Source organism: Ochotona princeps, chromosome 3, assembly GCF_030435755.1.
Source record: "Ochotona princeps isolate mOchPri1 chromosome 3, mOchPri1.hap1, whole genome shotgun sequence".
In the NCBI taxonomy this organism is placed as follows: Eukaryota; Metazoa; Chordata; class Mammalia; order Lagomorpha; family Ochotonidae; genus Ochotona; species Ochotona princeps.
Genome location: NC_080834.1, coordinates 79,555,885 through 79,573,974, shown reverse-complemented (window position 1 = coordinate 79,573,974; position 18,090 = coordinate 79,555,885). Strand labels below are relative to the sequence as shown.

The window sequence follows — 18,090 nt, the reverse complement described above, 5'->3', positions numbered from 1 at the left end:
ACGACTGTCCTGTTGAATGAGGGTGCTTTGGGGCTTTTAAGGAGGCTATCAAGAAGGGGGAGTCAGAAGTGAGGGGAACAAAGAATATGGACAGCTGTGTGTTGGCCTCAAGTAAGTGATAATGGGCTTGTTTGGAATCACAATAGTTATTTGCTCCAGTTACATGTTTAGCTCATGTCCATGTTCCCGGTGTTTGGCAATGCTGTACTCTTCAGCGAATTTTTATGATGACTAAGTGAGTTTCAGTGTTTTCTTTTCTGGGCCACAGATTCCCTGCCAAGATGTGGAAGGCCCTTAGATAAAATCTCACCAGAAAATACAGGTCATCAAGGTGTTACCTATTGGAGAAATAAATGACCGCATGAACCCAATGATTGGAAACTTTTAGATCTGGCTGTACCACTACCTCACTTCAGTGAGTTAATTTTAGTGCTATCAAAAGGCAGGGAAAGTATACTTTAAGGTAAGGGAGGGAGGCTAGGTGATTGGAGCCTGATGGTATCTAGCATGCTTTCAATATTAGCACTGACTTGCTTGGCATGAATTCTTAGATGTTGTCTCAAGGTGTTTTCAAGCTTTAAAACCTGAAACCAGACAGAATTTTACTCTGGAGTTATGTTTCATGCAAAACACGCTCTTAGCTTATTTCCTGGGTACATGGTGAGCTCTCTATTGAGTGGAAAACTTCAGAGAGGCAGTTCTGGCACAATACACTCATTGGGCAGCCAGCCAAGCCGTTTTAATGCCAGTTGTGCAGTTACAGGCAAACCACTTAACCATGAGAAACTTTCCTGAGTTTGACCCACATTAGTGATTCTCAAACCTTGGTAGGTCTGGGGGTGTTTGTTTAAAAATGAAGACTCATGAGAGCCAGATCAACAGATTCCAGCTTAGTCAGTCTATGAAAATGTTAGGCATCTGCACCTTTAATGAGTATTCCCACTGTGGACCACACTTTGAGAAACACTGGACTTAGAGATGTGGATATTCTAGTAGTAAGAGTCTAATGTTCTGTGAATTTTTACTTTCTTTAGCAACCAACTGTGGATGTCCTTGTGTACCTAGAAGTTTGATGGATTCCTCCCTTAGTTTAGTATCCATTGCAAACAGAGAAGTTTTATTTGCAAAGTGAACAAGTGAATAAAAAGAGGAAAGCACCTCCTGGGAGACATCTGGGAGATGGGGTGTCTCCTGAAAGGAGTCAAACCGCCATTAAGATTTCCAGTCCATAGAAGACCCTCCCCATTGGTGGTTTCTAACCACTTAAGAAATAGCTGGGCAATTTCTGTGCATCCTACTTGAAGACATTATTGGGAGACTAACAAATGATAAGTTTCCCAACCAACAGTGATGAGTCAACATGGGGCAGTGAGATGGTGGTCCAAGGAGAATGGCCTCACAAGGTTTGATCCTGGACCTCAAACAAGATTTTACTGAGCTTGAATAGTCTCACTGGTGCTTCCTGAATGATGACTGTAGTATGTACAACAGTGCAGGAGGAGGGAGGGAAAGCCTGTGTTGATGCTGGTAGCATCAAGAAACCAAGTTACTGTGTAACTGAAAGGTCAGTCCCTATCTCCAGTGCCAAATCCAAATAATGGGGATGAAGAAAGAGAACATTTAGTATGTCAACCAAAGAAAGAGTATTAGACATCTGGTTCTAAAGGACAGATACTCTACCATCCTGGATAAGGGTGTTTTGAGGCTTTATAAGATGCTTCAGAGAAGGGGGTGCTGGTATGACAAAATCATGTGAGTTGTAGGTCTCTGGAGTCACACACCATGGATTATTTCATCGTGGTGGTCGTTGAGGTCTATAGGTGGTAAGATTGGATCAAGCCTGGTCATGGTCTTCCTGCTCTACACAAGAAGCTGAAATAAGGAACTGTATGTTACACTTAGGTAGTAAAATGTGTTTGCTTATGTTATTTATAGCTGGTTATAGTCAGATTGTTGTTCCTTTGCCAAAAAAAAAAAAAAAAAGCTTACTTTCCATTGTCTCTAATATCCAGGTGACAGGTGGAGTCTGGAATTTCAGCCGAATTTGCTGCGATGTTTTTGTCACCCTGGATGTCATGATGTGTACAGCCAGTATCCTGAACCTCTGTGCCATCAGCATAGACAGGTAGGACCGAGATTCCCTTTAATGCAGGGTGGGGTGCAAGGGTTTGCATCCGAGGGCACTGGGGTTAGTCCCAAGTAGAAGTTGCAACTAGGAGATTTTCTTTTAAATTGTAGTGGGCAGGTAAGAGCAATAGGTGAGGGATGGTTATCCTATGAGCTTCCCTAGCCTTCCTTCTCTTGTAGGTCCCTGAAAAGGATCTCAGCCTTGTTTTTTGTTTTTTGGTTGTTTTTTGTTTGTTTGCTTGCTTGCTTGCTTTTTGTTTTTTTGCTGTTGTTTGTTTTTTAGGGTCTTTGGGATTCCTAATTGGAAGAAAATAGGAAAGAGGGATGCTAGGAAGGACAAAAGATAAGCTGATATGTATTGACAGGAAAGTAGTCTACTGTTTTGCTTGTTTGTTCTTGGTGAAAAGAGGAAAGGAGGGTTGAGAACACAGAGAAATGGAAGAAGACAGGCAGATTTGGGTACATTTTGAGTATGATGAAAAGAGAAACATGGATGAGGAGGAAGGCAATGTTAGAAAAACAGGCTGTGATTTCCATTTTTCCCTCATGGAATCTAAGAAATACAATCAAAATTATTCCCCCAGAAGAAAAGCCTTAAAAAATGTTCTGCTGCCCTATTCAAAACTCTTCGGTGTCTCCTTGGCCTATGAAATGAAAGTCAGAATTATCTCCTACTCTAGCCTGAATATGATTTGGCTTCTGAACTCATGCAGATGTGTAAGTCCCCAAGTCACACGTTAATGGTACTTATAACCCAATTATGAGTGTCAGGGAATGGGCCTCATGGAGGTTCTTGGGTCACAGAGGGTGAACCACAATTCTCTCAAGAGGAGTAGTCATAACAGCCTAAGTTGGGGCGAGTCTCTCTCCCTCTCTCTCCCTCTCTGATCTCTCTTTGCTTGTGCTCCACCCTTGCCAGCTGCCATCTCAGAGGCTAAAACAATGGGGTTACTCAGTCTTGGGCTTGAATTTCCAACATTGTGAGATAGACCTTCTCTCTTTATAAAGTTAGTTCCATTGGATATTTCCTCACAGGGATAAAGTTAACTAAGACCACGTGGGGTAGATAAAGAGACCATGCTTTCCTGTCCATCATAAAAAGGTCGTGTCAGATACCTATATAATAAAAAGTAGGTCAGGAAGAGAGAAGCGTAACACATTTATTTGATCATAGTCCTATGTTAGGACAGTTCAAAGACTAACAGGTAGTTAGGATCAGGTCCATGTTGGAATGAGGAAAGGGAGAGTCTCCTTAAAAGCTTATAAGATGCTTACTTCTGCCTAGAAGGTGCTTTTAGCAAAACAGCCATCTCACCCTTCTAGTTTTATCATGAGAACAGAAAGAAATTGCATCAATCACACCTTTCTGGTAGTTTCTCATTTTATCTTATCATGAGCAAGCTACACAGGATAACAATTCTAACCTTCTGATGGGATTTGTTGATTGTTGATTGTTAGTTGTTCCACTCATCCGAACTCTAACTATAAGACACCTTTTCAACCATTTTCTTGGGTCTTCCTCTCTTGTAGCCCCTCTCTTGATTGCTGCAGCAGGAGGTTTCTGTCTTTAATAAATTTCATTTTACTGACTGATCCATCTGCATGGAAATTCTTCCATGGGAGACAAGTGCAAACTAAGGCAGTATTTGCCTTTTGCACTGACTTCCCTGTAACAACATGACACTAGAGTTTTTCAGATGGAAGACCTCACACATTCAGAATGATATTTTTATGCTCAGATTTTTATGACACATAGACAATCATGTAGAAATCTGATTAGTCAAACGGTATGACCTAACATTGACTTGGGGAGGGCAGATTGCAGCATGGCTCTTCTTGGCCCCTGCAGGATGAGGCAGAGGTAGGCTCCTCTAGAGTGAAGATCTTCGTGTGTTTATGACTAACTGTTACACACAAAGAACAGGAAAAACAAGAATAAAATCTTCAGGCTTTGTATCTGGTTTTGGGGAGAAAGGGGTCCCAGTTTTCTCAGGTTTGCTTTGGGGAAGAGGGAGTCTAGTTTTATTAGGAAACACTCCCCTAATTGGTTGGAGAAGTTGCTATAGAACCCCCAACCTGGATCTACTTGCCCAATGCACACAGAAAGGCCATCAATGACACTGGGGTGCTAGAAAAAAAAAAGTAATTGCAAAGTGCAGAGCAGAAGATGGGCAGTTTTCACTTAATTCCTAGTCACCCTGAAGCAATAATGGTGAAGGTTATTATTGATTGAAATTGGGATTGAGTGGTGCATGATCAGCTAATATCCAAGTTCCTGGTTGATCTGTGGTCCCTGTGGCCTTTCTTTGATTGGCCAGTGATACTGTGGTTTGCAGGGAACTTTTATGATGACTAAGTGTGCTTCAGTTGGTCTGGAGGGTTCCATGAGGGTAGCCAACTACCCCAAAGTTAGTATTCCCCTAAACAAAACCCCTCTAGACAACACTGGTAATCATGTTTTATCTATTGAAGAAGCAAATGACTTCTTGAGTGGGTGATAAGTGTGGGGGAACAGCTGTGCAACTTCCTCAACTCCATGAATTCCTTTCAGGGAGTGGATGATCCTAGAGGATGGGCAGGGACTGCTTGGGCTTAGGGAGGTACACAGTAGGGTGCTCCTTGGTATGTTGGTATCTTCCTACCCCCTTGGTATAGGCACTCCTTTTCAGTTTTTGTGACAGAAGGCCTGCCAAAGACAGAGAATGAAAGAAGATCCCCAAGAAACTTTGTTTCTGAGGCTGCTACTTAAGACCTTCACTTCAGGGACTTGGTTTTCTGAGCCCCAATAACCCCAATGGAGAAAGTCCCCTCCCTGAACATGCTTTTCTCTGAAGCCCAAGCTTCGCCAACCTCAAAATAAAGCCCTCTCCATACTCAGAATGAAAAACGGGCCTTGGAAAAAGCTGTCTCCATTATCCTGCACAGCAGTTTGCAGTACACAGCATTAAAATCCGTTCATGTGATGCCAAGTAGCTGGTCAAGTCATTAAAAATGCAGTCATTCAGGCAGACCTTTGGTCCTCACACAAAGCCAGTCACCGGTCTGACAAACTTGACCTGATGGATTCAGGACGTTTTGGTCATGAAGCCCCAGTCTGTAACCACAGGGTGGTAAGAGATAGGGAAGAAAAGGAACTGACAAAGGGGGTTTTGAAAGCAAGTAATACTATTGTCATTCGATTCTTAGGCACTGCTCTGGATGCTTGGATTAAGGCAGGCTTTTCTGTTTTAAAAGGCAGAGCGGAAAGTCCTTGGAGCTGAGGCCCTGCGTCCCATGGGTCCTTGCCTTCCGCCAGGACAGCCCCCCCTTCCCACCGTGCCCTGGGTCAGAACTAACTCGGGGAGAGGCCTGAGAAATGTGTCAAAAGAGGTGGGACACGACCTAGCATCAAAAAAATGAAAGTCCCCCGCAAGGAGCCCGGGAATAATGCGAACAAATTCATTCACCGAGGAGTTCTTTAAGTGGCTCTCAAATGGCACCCATCACACAGACAAGCCTCCGCGCCTTTGCCGCGAGCACAATAGGTGCCGGATGAGTCACAAGCACCTTGGGTTTTTAGTTTGCATCTAAATAAGCACTTTATATTTGCAAAGGGCTTTCCAGTCATTTGCAAAACGCTTTCTCCTTCAACCACCCCACGAGGGGCGTCCACGGTACTAAAGATTTATTGAAGTCCCCTGTCCGACCAAAGAAAAGGTGCTGAAAAGCAGTCCGCACAGAGCAACCCGCTCATTAAACCCGAGCGAGGAGTCAGAGGCCGGCCCTCCCACCCAGGCCAGCCCGGGCCTCTCCCCTACTGCCCGCTTCCTAAAGAGGCACCCTCAGTGGTTTCCACCCCTCATCTCGCCCTCCCTGGTTCGGGGCCCTAGGGTGGAGAATGAGTCTAGTTTGTGGAGTGGAGATCCCCAAGGGGCGTCATCGTTAAATCGGCTGAGCAGAGAGGGAGAATTGCTTGCACACTGCCTGTCTCACAGCGTTGGCAGACCAGGAAAGGAATCCCCTGGCTCCCCGCAGTGTGCCAAGGTTCGCGGCCTGGCAGTCAGCGGAGGTCGAGATGGGGCAACGAGGGCGGGGTCTCTGGATATGCTGGCTGCAAAGCCGTATGCGGTGAGCTCCCTTGAACCAAACCAGGCACATTGTTCACACCTTCTGTGTCCTGGCTTCCTCTGTATGAGTCTAGAAGCGAAACAACTGTGGTTGATTAAGTGTGCGGTAACTAATTAAGTATCCGGGCACTCACTGGCCCCTTCTTATCCATTACTGACAACGTTCACGACCACCCAGCAAGGTAAACGTGTCATCCTGGCTTTACAGTTAGGGGCACTGAGATCCCTGCTAAGCAAGCTTGCTAGGACTTCTCAGTCAGTGGATGCAGAAGTAAGTATTCTGTGCTTTCATGGCCACCGCAACATACTGCCCGCCCAAGCTTCCAGCCCTGCCTGGGCTCGGGACTCTGGCTGTACCTTTTCATGCTAACGTGAGCTTGGGCAAATCAGCTAACCTGTCTCAATGCCTCAGTCTCCTGGTGTGTTCAGAAGACACAACTGCAACTCCTGTGAAGCACTGTCAGCAGTGCCCGGCACATAGACTTGTCTGTTAATTAAATACATTTCAAGTTCCCAGATAATCCCAAGTAAAAAGAACACAATTATATACGCTGAGTCTCTTGCTTGGCCCAATGAAGCTCACAATAATATGGTTGTTTCGTTAACGTGGACTAGGCATTGTGCTCAGAAACAGAGATAATGCCATTGTATATTATTGTAACCGATCTACCGTGCAGGAATTCTCCTCTCCACTGTACACTGGGTCTCGCTGTATACGGAGTCTCAGAAGTATCCAAGCACTGGCCCCCGTGGCCACACTGAGAACTGTGGGGCTGGGACTCAGGCGCGAACTTAACCGCCATGCCCGCTGCCAGAGTTGGGCTCGGTTAAACATGGTGGGTAGAAGCACAGGGCCTGGCACAGAGTAGCAGCTGTCCAGGAGCACCCCCAGCGAGAGCAGCAGGTGGAAGCTGCGCAGGTGGCACGGGGCCAAGCGTCCCTCGGGCGTCCCCGCGCAGCCTCGCCTGCAGCGAACCGCCCGAGAGCAAAGCAGGAGGCTCTGTTTTCTCCCGGGGTAGGATCCGGGGTCGCCGCGGGGCTCTAGGAGCCGCGGGGGCGGGACTTTCCCTCTCTGCCTTCCCACTGCGCCTGAAGAGCCCCCAGGTGAGCCGTGAACTTCTCACCCCGACTGAGCGAACGGAGTTCTTGCTGCATTATGGTGCCCTCTGATGGCTGATTCCGAAATACCTCCGGCAAGCTGGGGAGCCCGAATTATTTCCAACGTTCAATCATGATGAAAAAAGTTATAAGAAAATGTGACAATGGTAAATTGTAGTCTCGTCTTTCACGCCTTACTCAAACTCATGAGAATCCTTGACATAGAAACTCTCTGATGTGAACTTCCTCGAAGTTGTCTGATCACCGGATGCACTTGCTTGTTAACACACTTTTCCGCGTTCCTCCTCTGAAGTACTTCATCAGAATCCTCGGAGAGTTGACATGGGAATCTGCATTTTAACAGGATCCCCAGGAGTCTCCTACATAGGGATGAGTGTGCATACTCCACATATTTCATCTTATCAGTTTCCTGGAGTCCTGGAGGCCACAGTCAGAGGGAGATATCCTCTAGCCCTTTTTGTGCACTCAAGGTTTGGAACCAAAAAGGCGGGCATTTGGTGAGGGGGTGGGCAATGCTCCCTAGCACCCCTGTAAATGCCAGCTCCTCAACAGCAGCACCACCCGATAGGTGGTGTACCTGCTTTAGAGCATTGACATTTATGTCCCCAAAAGAATAGCTGCAAGTCCACTAAAATAAAGGTAAACGTTTAGGACGTGGCCTTGGCGCCATGCTGGAACCAGGAATACCTCCTGACTCAAGAAGGAGAAATAGAGGTCCTTAGGTAGTAAAGTCAAATGAAGATCCCACAACCAAGCCCAGGGAGGTTGTGATGTCCCACTTCACCTTGGCCATGCATTTCTCCAAGTCCTCTCATGAATCCCCACCTTGGCCCTACAGATGACCAGCATTCCTTCAGACCTCATTCTCTTCAAGGATTTAGATCTACTGAAATACTGGGTGGGGCTCCAACTCAAACATGTCTACCCCAGTCTTGCTGTTCATGGTGGCCTTGAGGCGCCTTTGAGAAAGAGACTAAGCCTTGAGTCCAGCTGCTTTAACGGTGCAACAACCAGATGAAGCCATGGGAAGCAAAGCTGCGACACCTCCCTGTCCCCACTGTGTATGGACAATATGGTGGCTGGGCCAAGACCTTCCATGCCCATAATGCCCTTTGATGTAAAAAACATGATGGTCCTTTTTTATTTTTATTTATTTATTTATTTATTTCAAATGCAGAATGACAGAGTAAAGAAGAGATAGAGAAAAAGAGAATTTCTATCTACCAGTTCATTTCCCCAAGTGACTATAAGGCTCCAAATGGTTGAGTCAGAGACCTGAAATTCCATTTGGGTCTCCCAAGTGGGTGACAGGAAATCAAGTACTTGGGACACATTAACAGAGAGAGAAAACTGGGTCAGAACTAGAGCATCCAGGGTTCTACTAGGGGTTCAGATATGGGATGCTGTTGCCACAATCAGAAACCAGAATCTGGAACCTAATCCTGTAACCCGGGTAAGTGGCAGCAATCCAAACACCTGCGCCATCATGTGCCACCTCCCAGATACGTTACACAGGCAACTAGATGAGAATTGGCACTGAGATAGGGCACTTCATTGTGAGATGCACGTATCCCCCCACCCTGCCACCCGCCCACCCATCTCTTCATGCCTATTCTTTCTCCCTCTCTTGTACAGGTACACTGCAGTGGTCATGCCTGTTCACTACCAGCATGGCACAGGGCAGAGCTCCTGTCGGCGTGTAGCTGTCATGATTACTGCTGTCTGGGTACTGGCTTTTGCTGTGTCCTGCCCACTCCTCTTTGGCTTCAACACCACAGGTACTGAAGACAACTTCACTTCCAGCACCCACAAGATTCAAAGTGTGGCTGAGTGGCTGTGAGGGATGCCCACCTTTGACCTTTCTGACCCCTCGAAAGAGTACTTTGCAAGCAGATGACAGTGCCATACACTGCAAAGCTTTGACCTTTGTTAGTTATAAATAAAATATAAAGCAAGCCCTCATCAATTATTGACAGAGGGGTAAAGTTCTCCCCCAATTAATGGAAAGTTTGGCTCACCCATATTTTGAAAGAAATGTCATTGTACCATTTGCAGAAATGCACTAGTTTAAAAACTAAGCTGTATTAATAATTCAAGTGAGGTTTGTTAGTGAAAAGATGACAATTCAAAACAGACTTATAATGCAGTATCATAAAGGTCTTGGAGTAAGATGTTTATTTCTAATTTTTGACTCATAAAAATTGTGAGGCTCGGGAATGAGTACAGATTCTCAAATTACTGCAGTGTATATTTTTCAATTTTCATATACAAAAATTCTGATCATGATGATTGCACATGGTATATTCTCTATTGATTGTGAATGTGTGGGTGGGAAAGATGTTTGAAATTTTAACCATGTGACAGCAATCCGAGTTTATACCTCCCAAGACCAGGATTCTTGCTGTCTGTACCATGCTCATCTTTCAGGTTTAAGGATTTCAGTAGTCAAATCTAAGCTATTGACAGTGTATATGGAGTGTTTGCCAAAAGAGAACTGCTTGGTTAGCATCCCTTTGGGTTTCTTGTCTTGCTCATTTGGATTGGTTCATTCAGTTCCTACAAAGTTCTAGGTCTGTGAATTTCTGGTTTATATGTACTACTAACACAGCCATGTGCTTATGCATATGCAGATATTATGTGTAACAAATTATATATAAATACAGATAAATCCTGACTAATAAATAATCTTCCAAGTGTTATTTGCCAGACAATGATTTGAAATCAGAACACATTTAGGAAGACAGATGGAGGTTTGGAAGTCAGAAAAGCCTGGGTTCAAACTCCATATGAGTCCTTGAGCAAGCTTATTATCAGCTGTGAATCCTTGAGCAAGTTTGTTAACTATTTTAATGTTGATTTCATTATTTATTTATTTATTTATGGGACCAGTGTGGTGGCATATCAAGCTAATCCTCTGCTTATAGTGCTGGCATTCCATATGGATGCTGGTTTGAGTATCGGCTGCCCCACTTCTGACCCAACTTCCTAATGATGGCCTGGGAATGCAGTGCAGGGTGGCTCGAGTGCTTGGGCCCCTACACCCACATAGAAGACCTAGAGTTCCCACCTTCCAGCTTCAGACTGGCCCACCTCTTGCTAAAGTGACTATTTAGGGAGAAAATCAGAGGATAGAAATCTCTCTCTGTCTGTCTCCCCTTCCCTCCCTCCCTCTCTATTCCCCTCTCTCTGATCCTGACTTGAACAAAATGTTTTAATCTTTTTTAAAAAATGAATAATCAGGGCTCGGCAGCGTGGCCTGGTGGTTAAGGTCCTCGCCTTGATCCCATGTGGCCGCTGGTTCTAATCCTGGCGGCTCCACTTCCTCTCTGTCTCTCCTCCTCTCAGTATATCTGACTTTGTAATAAAAATGGAATAAATCTTTAAAAACAAAAAAGAATAATCAGAAAACCAAAACTCTAGTTAAAATTTTAAAGGTATATTGATTTGAAAGGCAGGTTACTGAGAGAGGGACAGGCATATATGCATACGTGTGCACAAGAGATCTTCCATCTATGGGTTCATTCCCCAGATGGCTGCAAGGCCGGGACTGGCCAGCCAGGAACCAGGAACTTCGTCTGAGCAGTTGGGCCATCTTCCACTGCTTTGCCACACCATCAGCACGGAGCTGGATCAGAAACGGAGCACCTGGACTTGAACTGACACCCATATCTGGGATGGTGGCACTGTTGATGACAGCTTAACCTGCTGTGTCACAGCGCCAGCCCCTGGGGAAGCACCTCTGCTGACAGCGTCAGCGTTGTTATCCTGATGGATGTCAGTTCCTCCAGCAACTCTCCTACCTAGAAGGCAGTTCTCAAGCCCAATGTAAATAAATTCTCTCAGCCTTTTTCCCTGTTTCCTTTGTGGAGAGCAGAGGGGGAATGGCCAAGATACTGCCAATAAAGTTGATATTAAAAATAGCTGGACGTTCACCAAGAAGTACAACAGAGAAAAGAACTTTCTGGCCAAGCTCTTTAACAAAATGGGCTGCCACATGCGATTGAGAATTGTTAGAGAATATCTGATAGAAAAAGCGGGACTTCAGTCTCTTCCAAGTTAGAGTTGCTCCTATCCTCTGAGGAGAGGGTAAGGGCAGGCAAGGTGCGAGTCGCAGAACTCCAAGGCTGAACAGTATTACCTGAACTGTCAGCACCCGTATTGGCCCCTCAGTGTCACTCTCCAGCAGACCCTAACACAGCAGAGCCTGGAGTGCTGGTGTCAAAGAATGCCCGAAAGTCCCCCACATGGTGTACCCAATCCTTTGATTTCACAGACAAGGGGAAAAAAAAGCCTAGCATTTAAAATTCTGTTAAATCAGATAGCTATTGTGTTATATAAAAAATTCTAGAATGAATAAACAATAGTTGGTGACAAGGGTTTAAGAAATTTTCAAGGGAGGAAAAATTCAGTTAAGAAAATCCTATTGGCGGCTTGATTTTTTCCTTTGAAAAAAGGGAAATGGAAGAGTGCCGTCTATTTCATTTTAGCAAAAGAAAACCTCACCTGGCTTTCAGAACAGGGGAACCAGGGGGAGCATGCAGGCTCAGAAAGAACAATAGAAGCACACAGTTAAAAGGAAAGGCTTGTCCTAAAATCAGATTCATCAACATCAGAATCCTGACTTCAGAATCAAGTTGAGGTTAAATGTTTCAGTGAATTTGAAATTCATGAATCTCTCAAAGCAACCTTGCTTTGGCCTGACAGTTATCGGACTCAAGTTCCTAGGCTAGCCCTAAAAACATCTTAGAACTCTTAGTACGCAGTCCAATGCTCTGAACATGGTGGACACTCCACAAGGGTTGGATGTATAAGTTGCTGAACCGTCTTTGTTCCTGAAATGTTGAGATCATTGAGGTTAGGTGTCTCTGATCCTGGAGAAGGAAGAGTCACTCTGTCTCCCAGGTTCCCCCAAGGTCCTCTAGCCAGTGAGTGCTCAGTGGTACATTTTTCTTCTTCGCTCCTCATCCACGAATGGCTCAGAAATGATTGTAGGTCAGCACAGATTCAATTCAGTGAAACCATCAAGGCACGTCACTCCTTCTGCAGGGCAAGCCTCAGCTTCCAGGGGCCTCACTGCCTTGACCACCTCTTCAGGACTCAGCAGAGAAGCCCTCAGAATAGCTGCAGTGAGGTGTCTTCCTCTGCGCTGCCAGTCAGACTGTACACCCAGGCAGGGCTGCACTCAGAGGCCACCACCTCCAGGGTCACTTCATCCACACTGCCAAGACGAGGCGTGTAGTATAGGGCAACCTAGGAGAGGTCACAAAGCTCCAGCTAAGGATAGGCAGTGATTTACTTAGCATAGCAGGAAGCAATAACCTCGCAAACTCAGCAATTATATACCAGAGCCTTTTTTGATCAGCAACCCCAAAATAGTGAGGTGCTGTTTCTTGCTTGTACTCACACTTCTAATGTTTGTATTGGAAAAATAGACACTGGCATATGATAAAACATTGATAAGGTATCATGAGATACATGCATATCTCTGGGTAGGCTCCCTTCTACTCCAGATTGCCCTTGCTGGGGGACAAGCACTAATGGTCTCATAAGAAAATGCTTACCACAAGGTATGATTCTGTGTGATCCACTTTTAGACAAACAGAAACATACTACACCCTCTTCTGATCTTGGCTTATTAAAAGTAATAGCTTGTGAGCTTGGCATGATACACGCCTTGCATACACCGGGATCCCATATGGACACCGGTTCTAATCCCAGCAGGCCCGCTTCCCACCCAGCTCCCTGCTTGCGGCCTGGGAAAGCAATCGAGGATGACCCAAAGCCTTGAGACCCTGCACCTGAGTGGGAAACCGGAAGAGGCTCCAAGCTCCTGGCTTCGGATTGGCTCAGCTCTAGCCATTGTGGCCACTTGGGGAGTGAATTAATGGATGGAAGATCTTCCTCTCTTTCTCTCCTCCTCTCTGTGTATCTGACTTTCCAATAAAAATAGAATAAACCTTTAAAAAAAGTAGTAGCTTGTGTATGAAATGTACACATGAGTCACCCAGAATCCAGCAGAGGGTGGAGAAGGATCAAGTGTATGTGGAGTGACAATGGGGAGTCCCCAGCACACCAAGGTTGGCCATGACATGAAATGGGGAGGTGGTCCTGCCAGTCCTCAAACCACATCTCAGAGGGCAAATGAGCTGTGACTCTTCCTCGTAACAGGGTGAGAGTCACAGTCAGACACTGACAATAGGGGAGCAGATCTCCAGCAGGTAGGACTGATTATCATCCTCCTGGCTCTCTGGAGACTCAAAAAGACCATCAGTGGTTACACTATCCCTCCCAAACCCATTGCCCCCAGAATACCAGAGTAGGCCAATTTGCTGCCTGCTACTTAGAGCCATTTCCTAAAGGATACTGACACGGGCTCTGCCAAAGGAGATGGCATGGGTTTCATCCTTTCTCCAGGAGAGTCTCAGAACAACACCCAACAGAATTTGGGTTCCTTGTAAAGATTCTGGTGGCAGTGGGTCAGTCAGTTTCCTCACCACACACCAAGCACATTTTTCTCTTGGTTTTAGCTCTCTCCTTTTTTTTTTGGAATGCAGAGTGACAAAGGAATAAAAGAGATGAAGAGAGAGAGAGATATCAAAAATAGATTTTTCTATAGCGATGGGGCTGGGCCAGATCAAAGTCAAGAGCCAGGAATTCCATTTGGGTCTCCCACATGGGTGGCACAGACTCAAGCACTTGGGTCACCTTTTGTGCTTTCCCAGGTGCATTAGCAGAAAGCTAGATTGGAAGTGGAACAACCAGACTTAAAATGGCACTCTGATATGGGATACCAGCATTGGAAGCACTGACTTAATATTCTGTGCCACAACGCCAGCCTCTTGATCTTAATTCTCAGCTGTTACTATCTCCCTTCCACCACAAATATTGCATTCTATACATCTCCCTCTGAATTCCATTCAAAATGATACCTTCTTTCTTAAGTTCAAAAGCTGAGGGAGGTAAAATTAATAACCATAAATGTTATTATTGCCACTATTTGTTCTCATTAATTCTCAAAATCATTATACAGGATTATCTTTATCCTTCTCTTTACAGGGAATGAAGCTAAGGTTTGGCATAATAAAGTGCCCAAGATCACACAGTTAATAAACAGTAGATCTATGTCTCAATCTAGGGTCTCAGCCTGATCTTTCCCTACCTAAGAAGAAAAAGAGGACTATGAAGGGTCTCATGGATACTGTCACCTCCCCTCCAACTCACTTCTAAGGCCACAGCTTTTGAGGCCAAATTTTGAGTTAGAGAAATCCCAACCTCCAGAAGGAGTGGTTGGGTATGTCACAGTCATTGCTAACAACACTGGATGCAGAAAAGATACCAATGTCACTGGATGAGAGGAAGGTGAAGGGACAAAAGTGTAGAAGAAACATTGGTCTGAGGCTCAGACAGGCTGGCGAATGTATATTTTCAGCTGTGTGGCCTTGAACCACTTACAGAATCGTTCTGAACTGTTATCTGAGAAGGGAGACAAAAAAGCACCTGCTTCACATGATGTTACAATGTTTAGGTCAGATAAAGTATACAAGACCTGCAGCACACCTCAATGAAGATATCCATTCGCTTTCCTTTTTCTCTCTCAAGATGCCCAAGTTTCAGGTCCTATCCTGGTTGAGAGAGGAATCTCAATATCTGCTAGGAAATAAGGCAAAGCTCCCAGGCTGTCGAATGGCAGGAGCACTGGAGCACATATAGCGGGGATGGGACCCTTCTGATGTCACATCTTCCCAGCGTCAGACTAATCCACCTCCTCCCATCCCTCCCCTACCCAGAACTGAAGTTCTTGTATTCAGCCACCACCTGCTTTGCATCCCAGATTTGGCACCAGGAAGCTGGCTGTCTTAGCACAGGAGCCTCCTTTTCCCCATTCCAGAACAACAGTTCTCTAGTACTGCCACACCAGCAGGCCCTTTCCTGGGGGCCACCTCTCCCCAACTCCCCAACCCCAGGAGCATCTGTCATGCTGCTCTGTGATGCTCTTGCCAAGCTATGCTCCTTTCTGTGGTACTTACCATACCTGTCTTTCTAGATTGCACACTCTTTCAAGGGCACTCACAGTGTCTCATCCGTCTTTGCAAATCCAAGGCAAAGTAGTCTGGCATATAACTATTGGCAAATTTTCTTCATAAGTGAACATTGAGGACAAAGGTAACTCTGACTTTCTACTGCCAAGGAGCTGATGGCAATGGCTTCCCCCTCCCCTCTCACCCAGGCTTTATGTGCATTAGAATTTGGAGTCATCACAAGTGATCTGGGGCCGTGTTTTATGTTTCCTATTTAAGTCCAATACACAGCTAATCACTTTACCTTCTCCCATTCTCTCCCCCACAGGGGATCCCAGCGTCTGCTCCATCTCCAACCCTGACTTTGTCATCTACTCTTCAGTGGTGTCCTTCTATGTGCCCTTTGGAGTGACTGTCCTTGTCTATGCCAGGATCTATGTGGTGTTGAGGCAGAGGAGACGAAAGCGGATCCTCACCCGACAGAACAGTCAGTGCATCAGTGTCAGGCCTGGCTTTCCACAGCAAGTAAGCACCTGGAGGGGATGGTGGAGGGTGGGGGCGGGGAGTACACCCAACTCCTGGGCCCCCAGCCTGTGCCCAGTGTCTGGTTTTGCCTGTACTGAAAGGAGGCAATCTCTCCTTTCTTAGTAAGATGATGGGATGGTTTCTGGACTTCTTCCTTTCAACATTTTTTTTGTTTCCCTCACATAGCTAGTAAACGTGTCACAAGATTTGAGGTTTTAGAGCACTTTGAGGATATACCATGCACTGCTAAGTTTGTTTGTGTTTGGGGTGGAGGGGGGCGGAGGGTACTGCCAGCAACATTTCATCTAAACCACTTATTCTAGAGTCACTAGGATTTATTGAAAACCTCTTTTTCTTATGAAATCTGCCTCTGTACCAAAGTTCAATTGGTGGAATTGGATATTGGTGATGCATGTATAACATTCTTCAATGTTTCTAAAAAATGATGGGACAGCACGGTGGCATCGCAAGCTGATCTTCAGCCTACAGCACCGGCATCCCATATGTGTGCTGATTCAAGTCCCAGCTGCTCCACTTCCATTCCAGCTCCCTGCTAATGGCCTAGAAAAGCACAGACAATGGTCCAAGGCCTTGTCCTTTCCCCACACCCATGCAGGAGACCTAGTAGAAGCTCCCAGCTCCCAGGAATCAGGGCACTGAACCAGCAGATGGAAGATCTCAATTTCTCACTCTGTCTTCTCTCTCTTTCTCTCTGTCTCGCTCTCTCTCTTTCTTTCTCTCTCCCTCCCTCCCTAACCTTGACTTTTGCATGAAGAAAAAAATTGTTTTAAAAACCAGAAAGCAAGAAAATAAAAGTCATTATCTCAACACTGATCTTTTAATGATCTTGGTCTCTAAATTCTGGTAGCTGATAGTTTATCCAAAATGTACTTGAGGCATTTTTTTAATGGATACTGATCTCACATTTCTGGGTGGATCCTGATCTCTTGTACTCTACCAGGGAAGGAAGAGTGGGAGTATGTTACAGCTTCTGCCTTCACAGAGTTTGGAATCACAGTTCTAATCAAAGTTATTAAATAGTCCAGAATTGAATGGGATATTTGCCACATATAAGATGAAGACAATAAAGCACTCAATATGCTGTGCTGAGAAAAGGACAATGCCATGGGATGTTTAAATAGTTCCTGGAAAAGTTAAGTTTGGATTTCAAAACATTTTAGCACCAAAATAAACTCATTTTAAATTCCATTTTGCACAAACTTTTTGAAGTACTCATGTATGCTTAGGAAAGGGCTTCACAGATAGGGTAAGAAGTGAGTTTGACCTTGAAGACATCCAATTAGCTATCTAAATGAATTTTTTTAATGTGTTCATTCATTTAAAAGGAAAAGCGGCACAGAAAAAGAGGCTGAGATCTTCTATCTGCTGGTTTACTCTCCAAATGGCTGCAATGGCCCAGATTGGGCCAGGCCGAAAGCAGAAACTAAGAACTTCACCCAGGTGTCCAGACACTAGGATCATTTTCTGCCACCTTTCCAGGTGCATTGGCAGGAAGCTGGATTGAAAGCAGAGCAGCCAGGGCTCAACTAGCCCTCCAATATGAATGCAGCTTAAACCATTGCACCAAAGCATCGGGCCACATTTCTGATGACTTCAGTAAAGGTCAGATTTTCACAGTTGAAGTCTCAAGGTTTGGTTATAATATGACTGTGGATTCCCATGAAATAGCTCAGGACTAAAGCTGAGGATATGAAAACATTGCATCAAAATATTGCTCTGTCATGCAGCTATTTATGACATGGAACAATTTTTTTAACCTAATCCAAAACTATTTCTCCTTGAACCTACCCTAGTCTTCCTGTCTGCGACTGCACCCTATTCGACAGTTTTCAATAAGAGCCAGATTTTCATCAGATACCACAGGGAAAATGGTAAGTAGGTCGTATTTTCAATCATTGAAAAAAAAAAATAAGAAACCTTTTCCTGACATACTGGTGTGTCTTGATTCAATGCCCACCCCAAAATGAAATCTAGCCCAGGTCCTGCACAAATCAGAGAGATTAATTTAGGCTTCAGAATAGGAGTAATCAAACGATATTCAGAAAGCTTGTGACTATTGGGCTATATCCCAATGACTGGGTCGTCACTCTTGGATGTTATAAGAGGGTGCTGTCCAGGGCCACCTGGATTAGAGAGAACATATGTAATTGCAATATACTTAGACAAAACAAACA

At 45.1% G+C, this 18,090-nt stretch overlaps 1 protein-coding gene across 1 annotated transcript in view; it reads left to right on the top strand.

The window, feature by feature from the left end:
• DRD3 (dopamine receptor D3) overlaps nt 1-18,090 on the top strand; it is a 40,832-nt gene that overhangs the window by 19,208 nt on the left and 3,534 nt on the right. The window contains exons 3-6 of the mRNA XM_036494851.2: nt 2,013-2,125; nt 8,988-9,130; nt 15,699-15,895; nt 17,710-17,787. Of these exons, the coding sequence (XP_036350744.2) occupies nt 2,013-2,125; nt 8,988-9,130; nt 15,699-15,895; nt 17,710-17,787 (531 nt within the window). The remainder of the gene's footprint in view (nt 1-2,012; nt 2,126-8,987; nt 9,131-15,698; nt 15,896-17,709; nt 17,788-18,090) is intronic.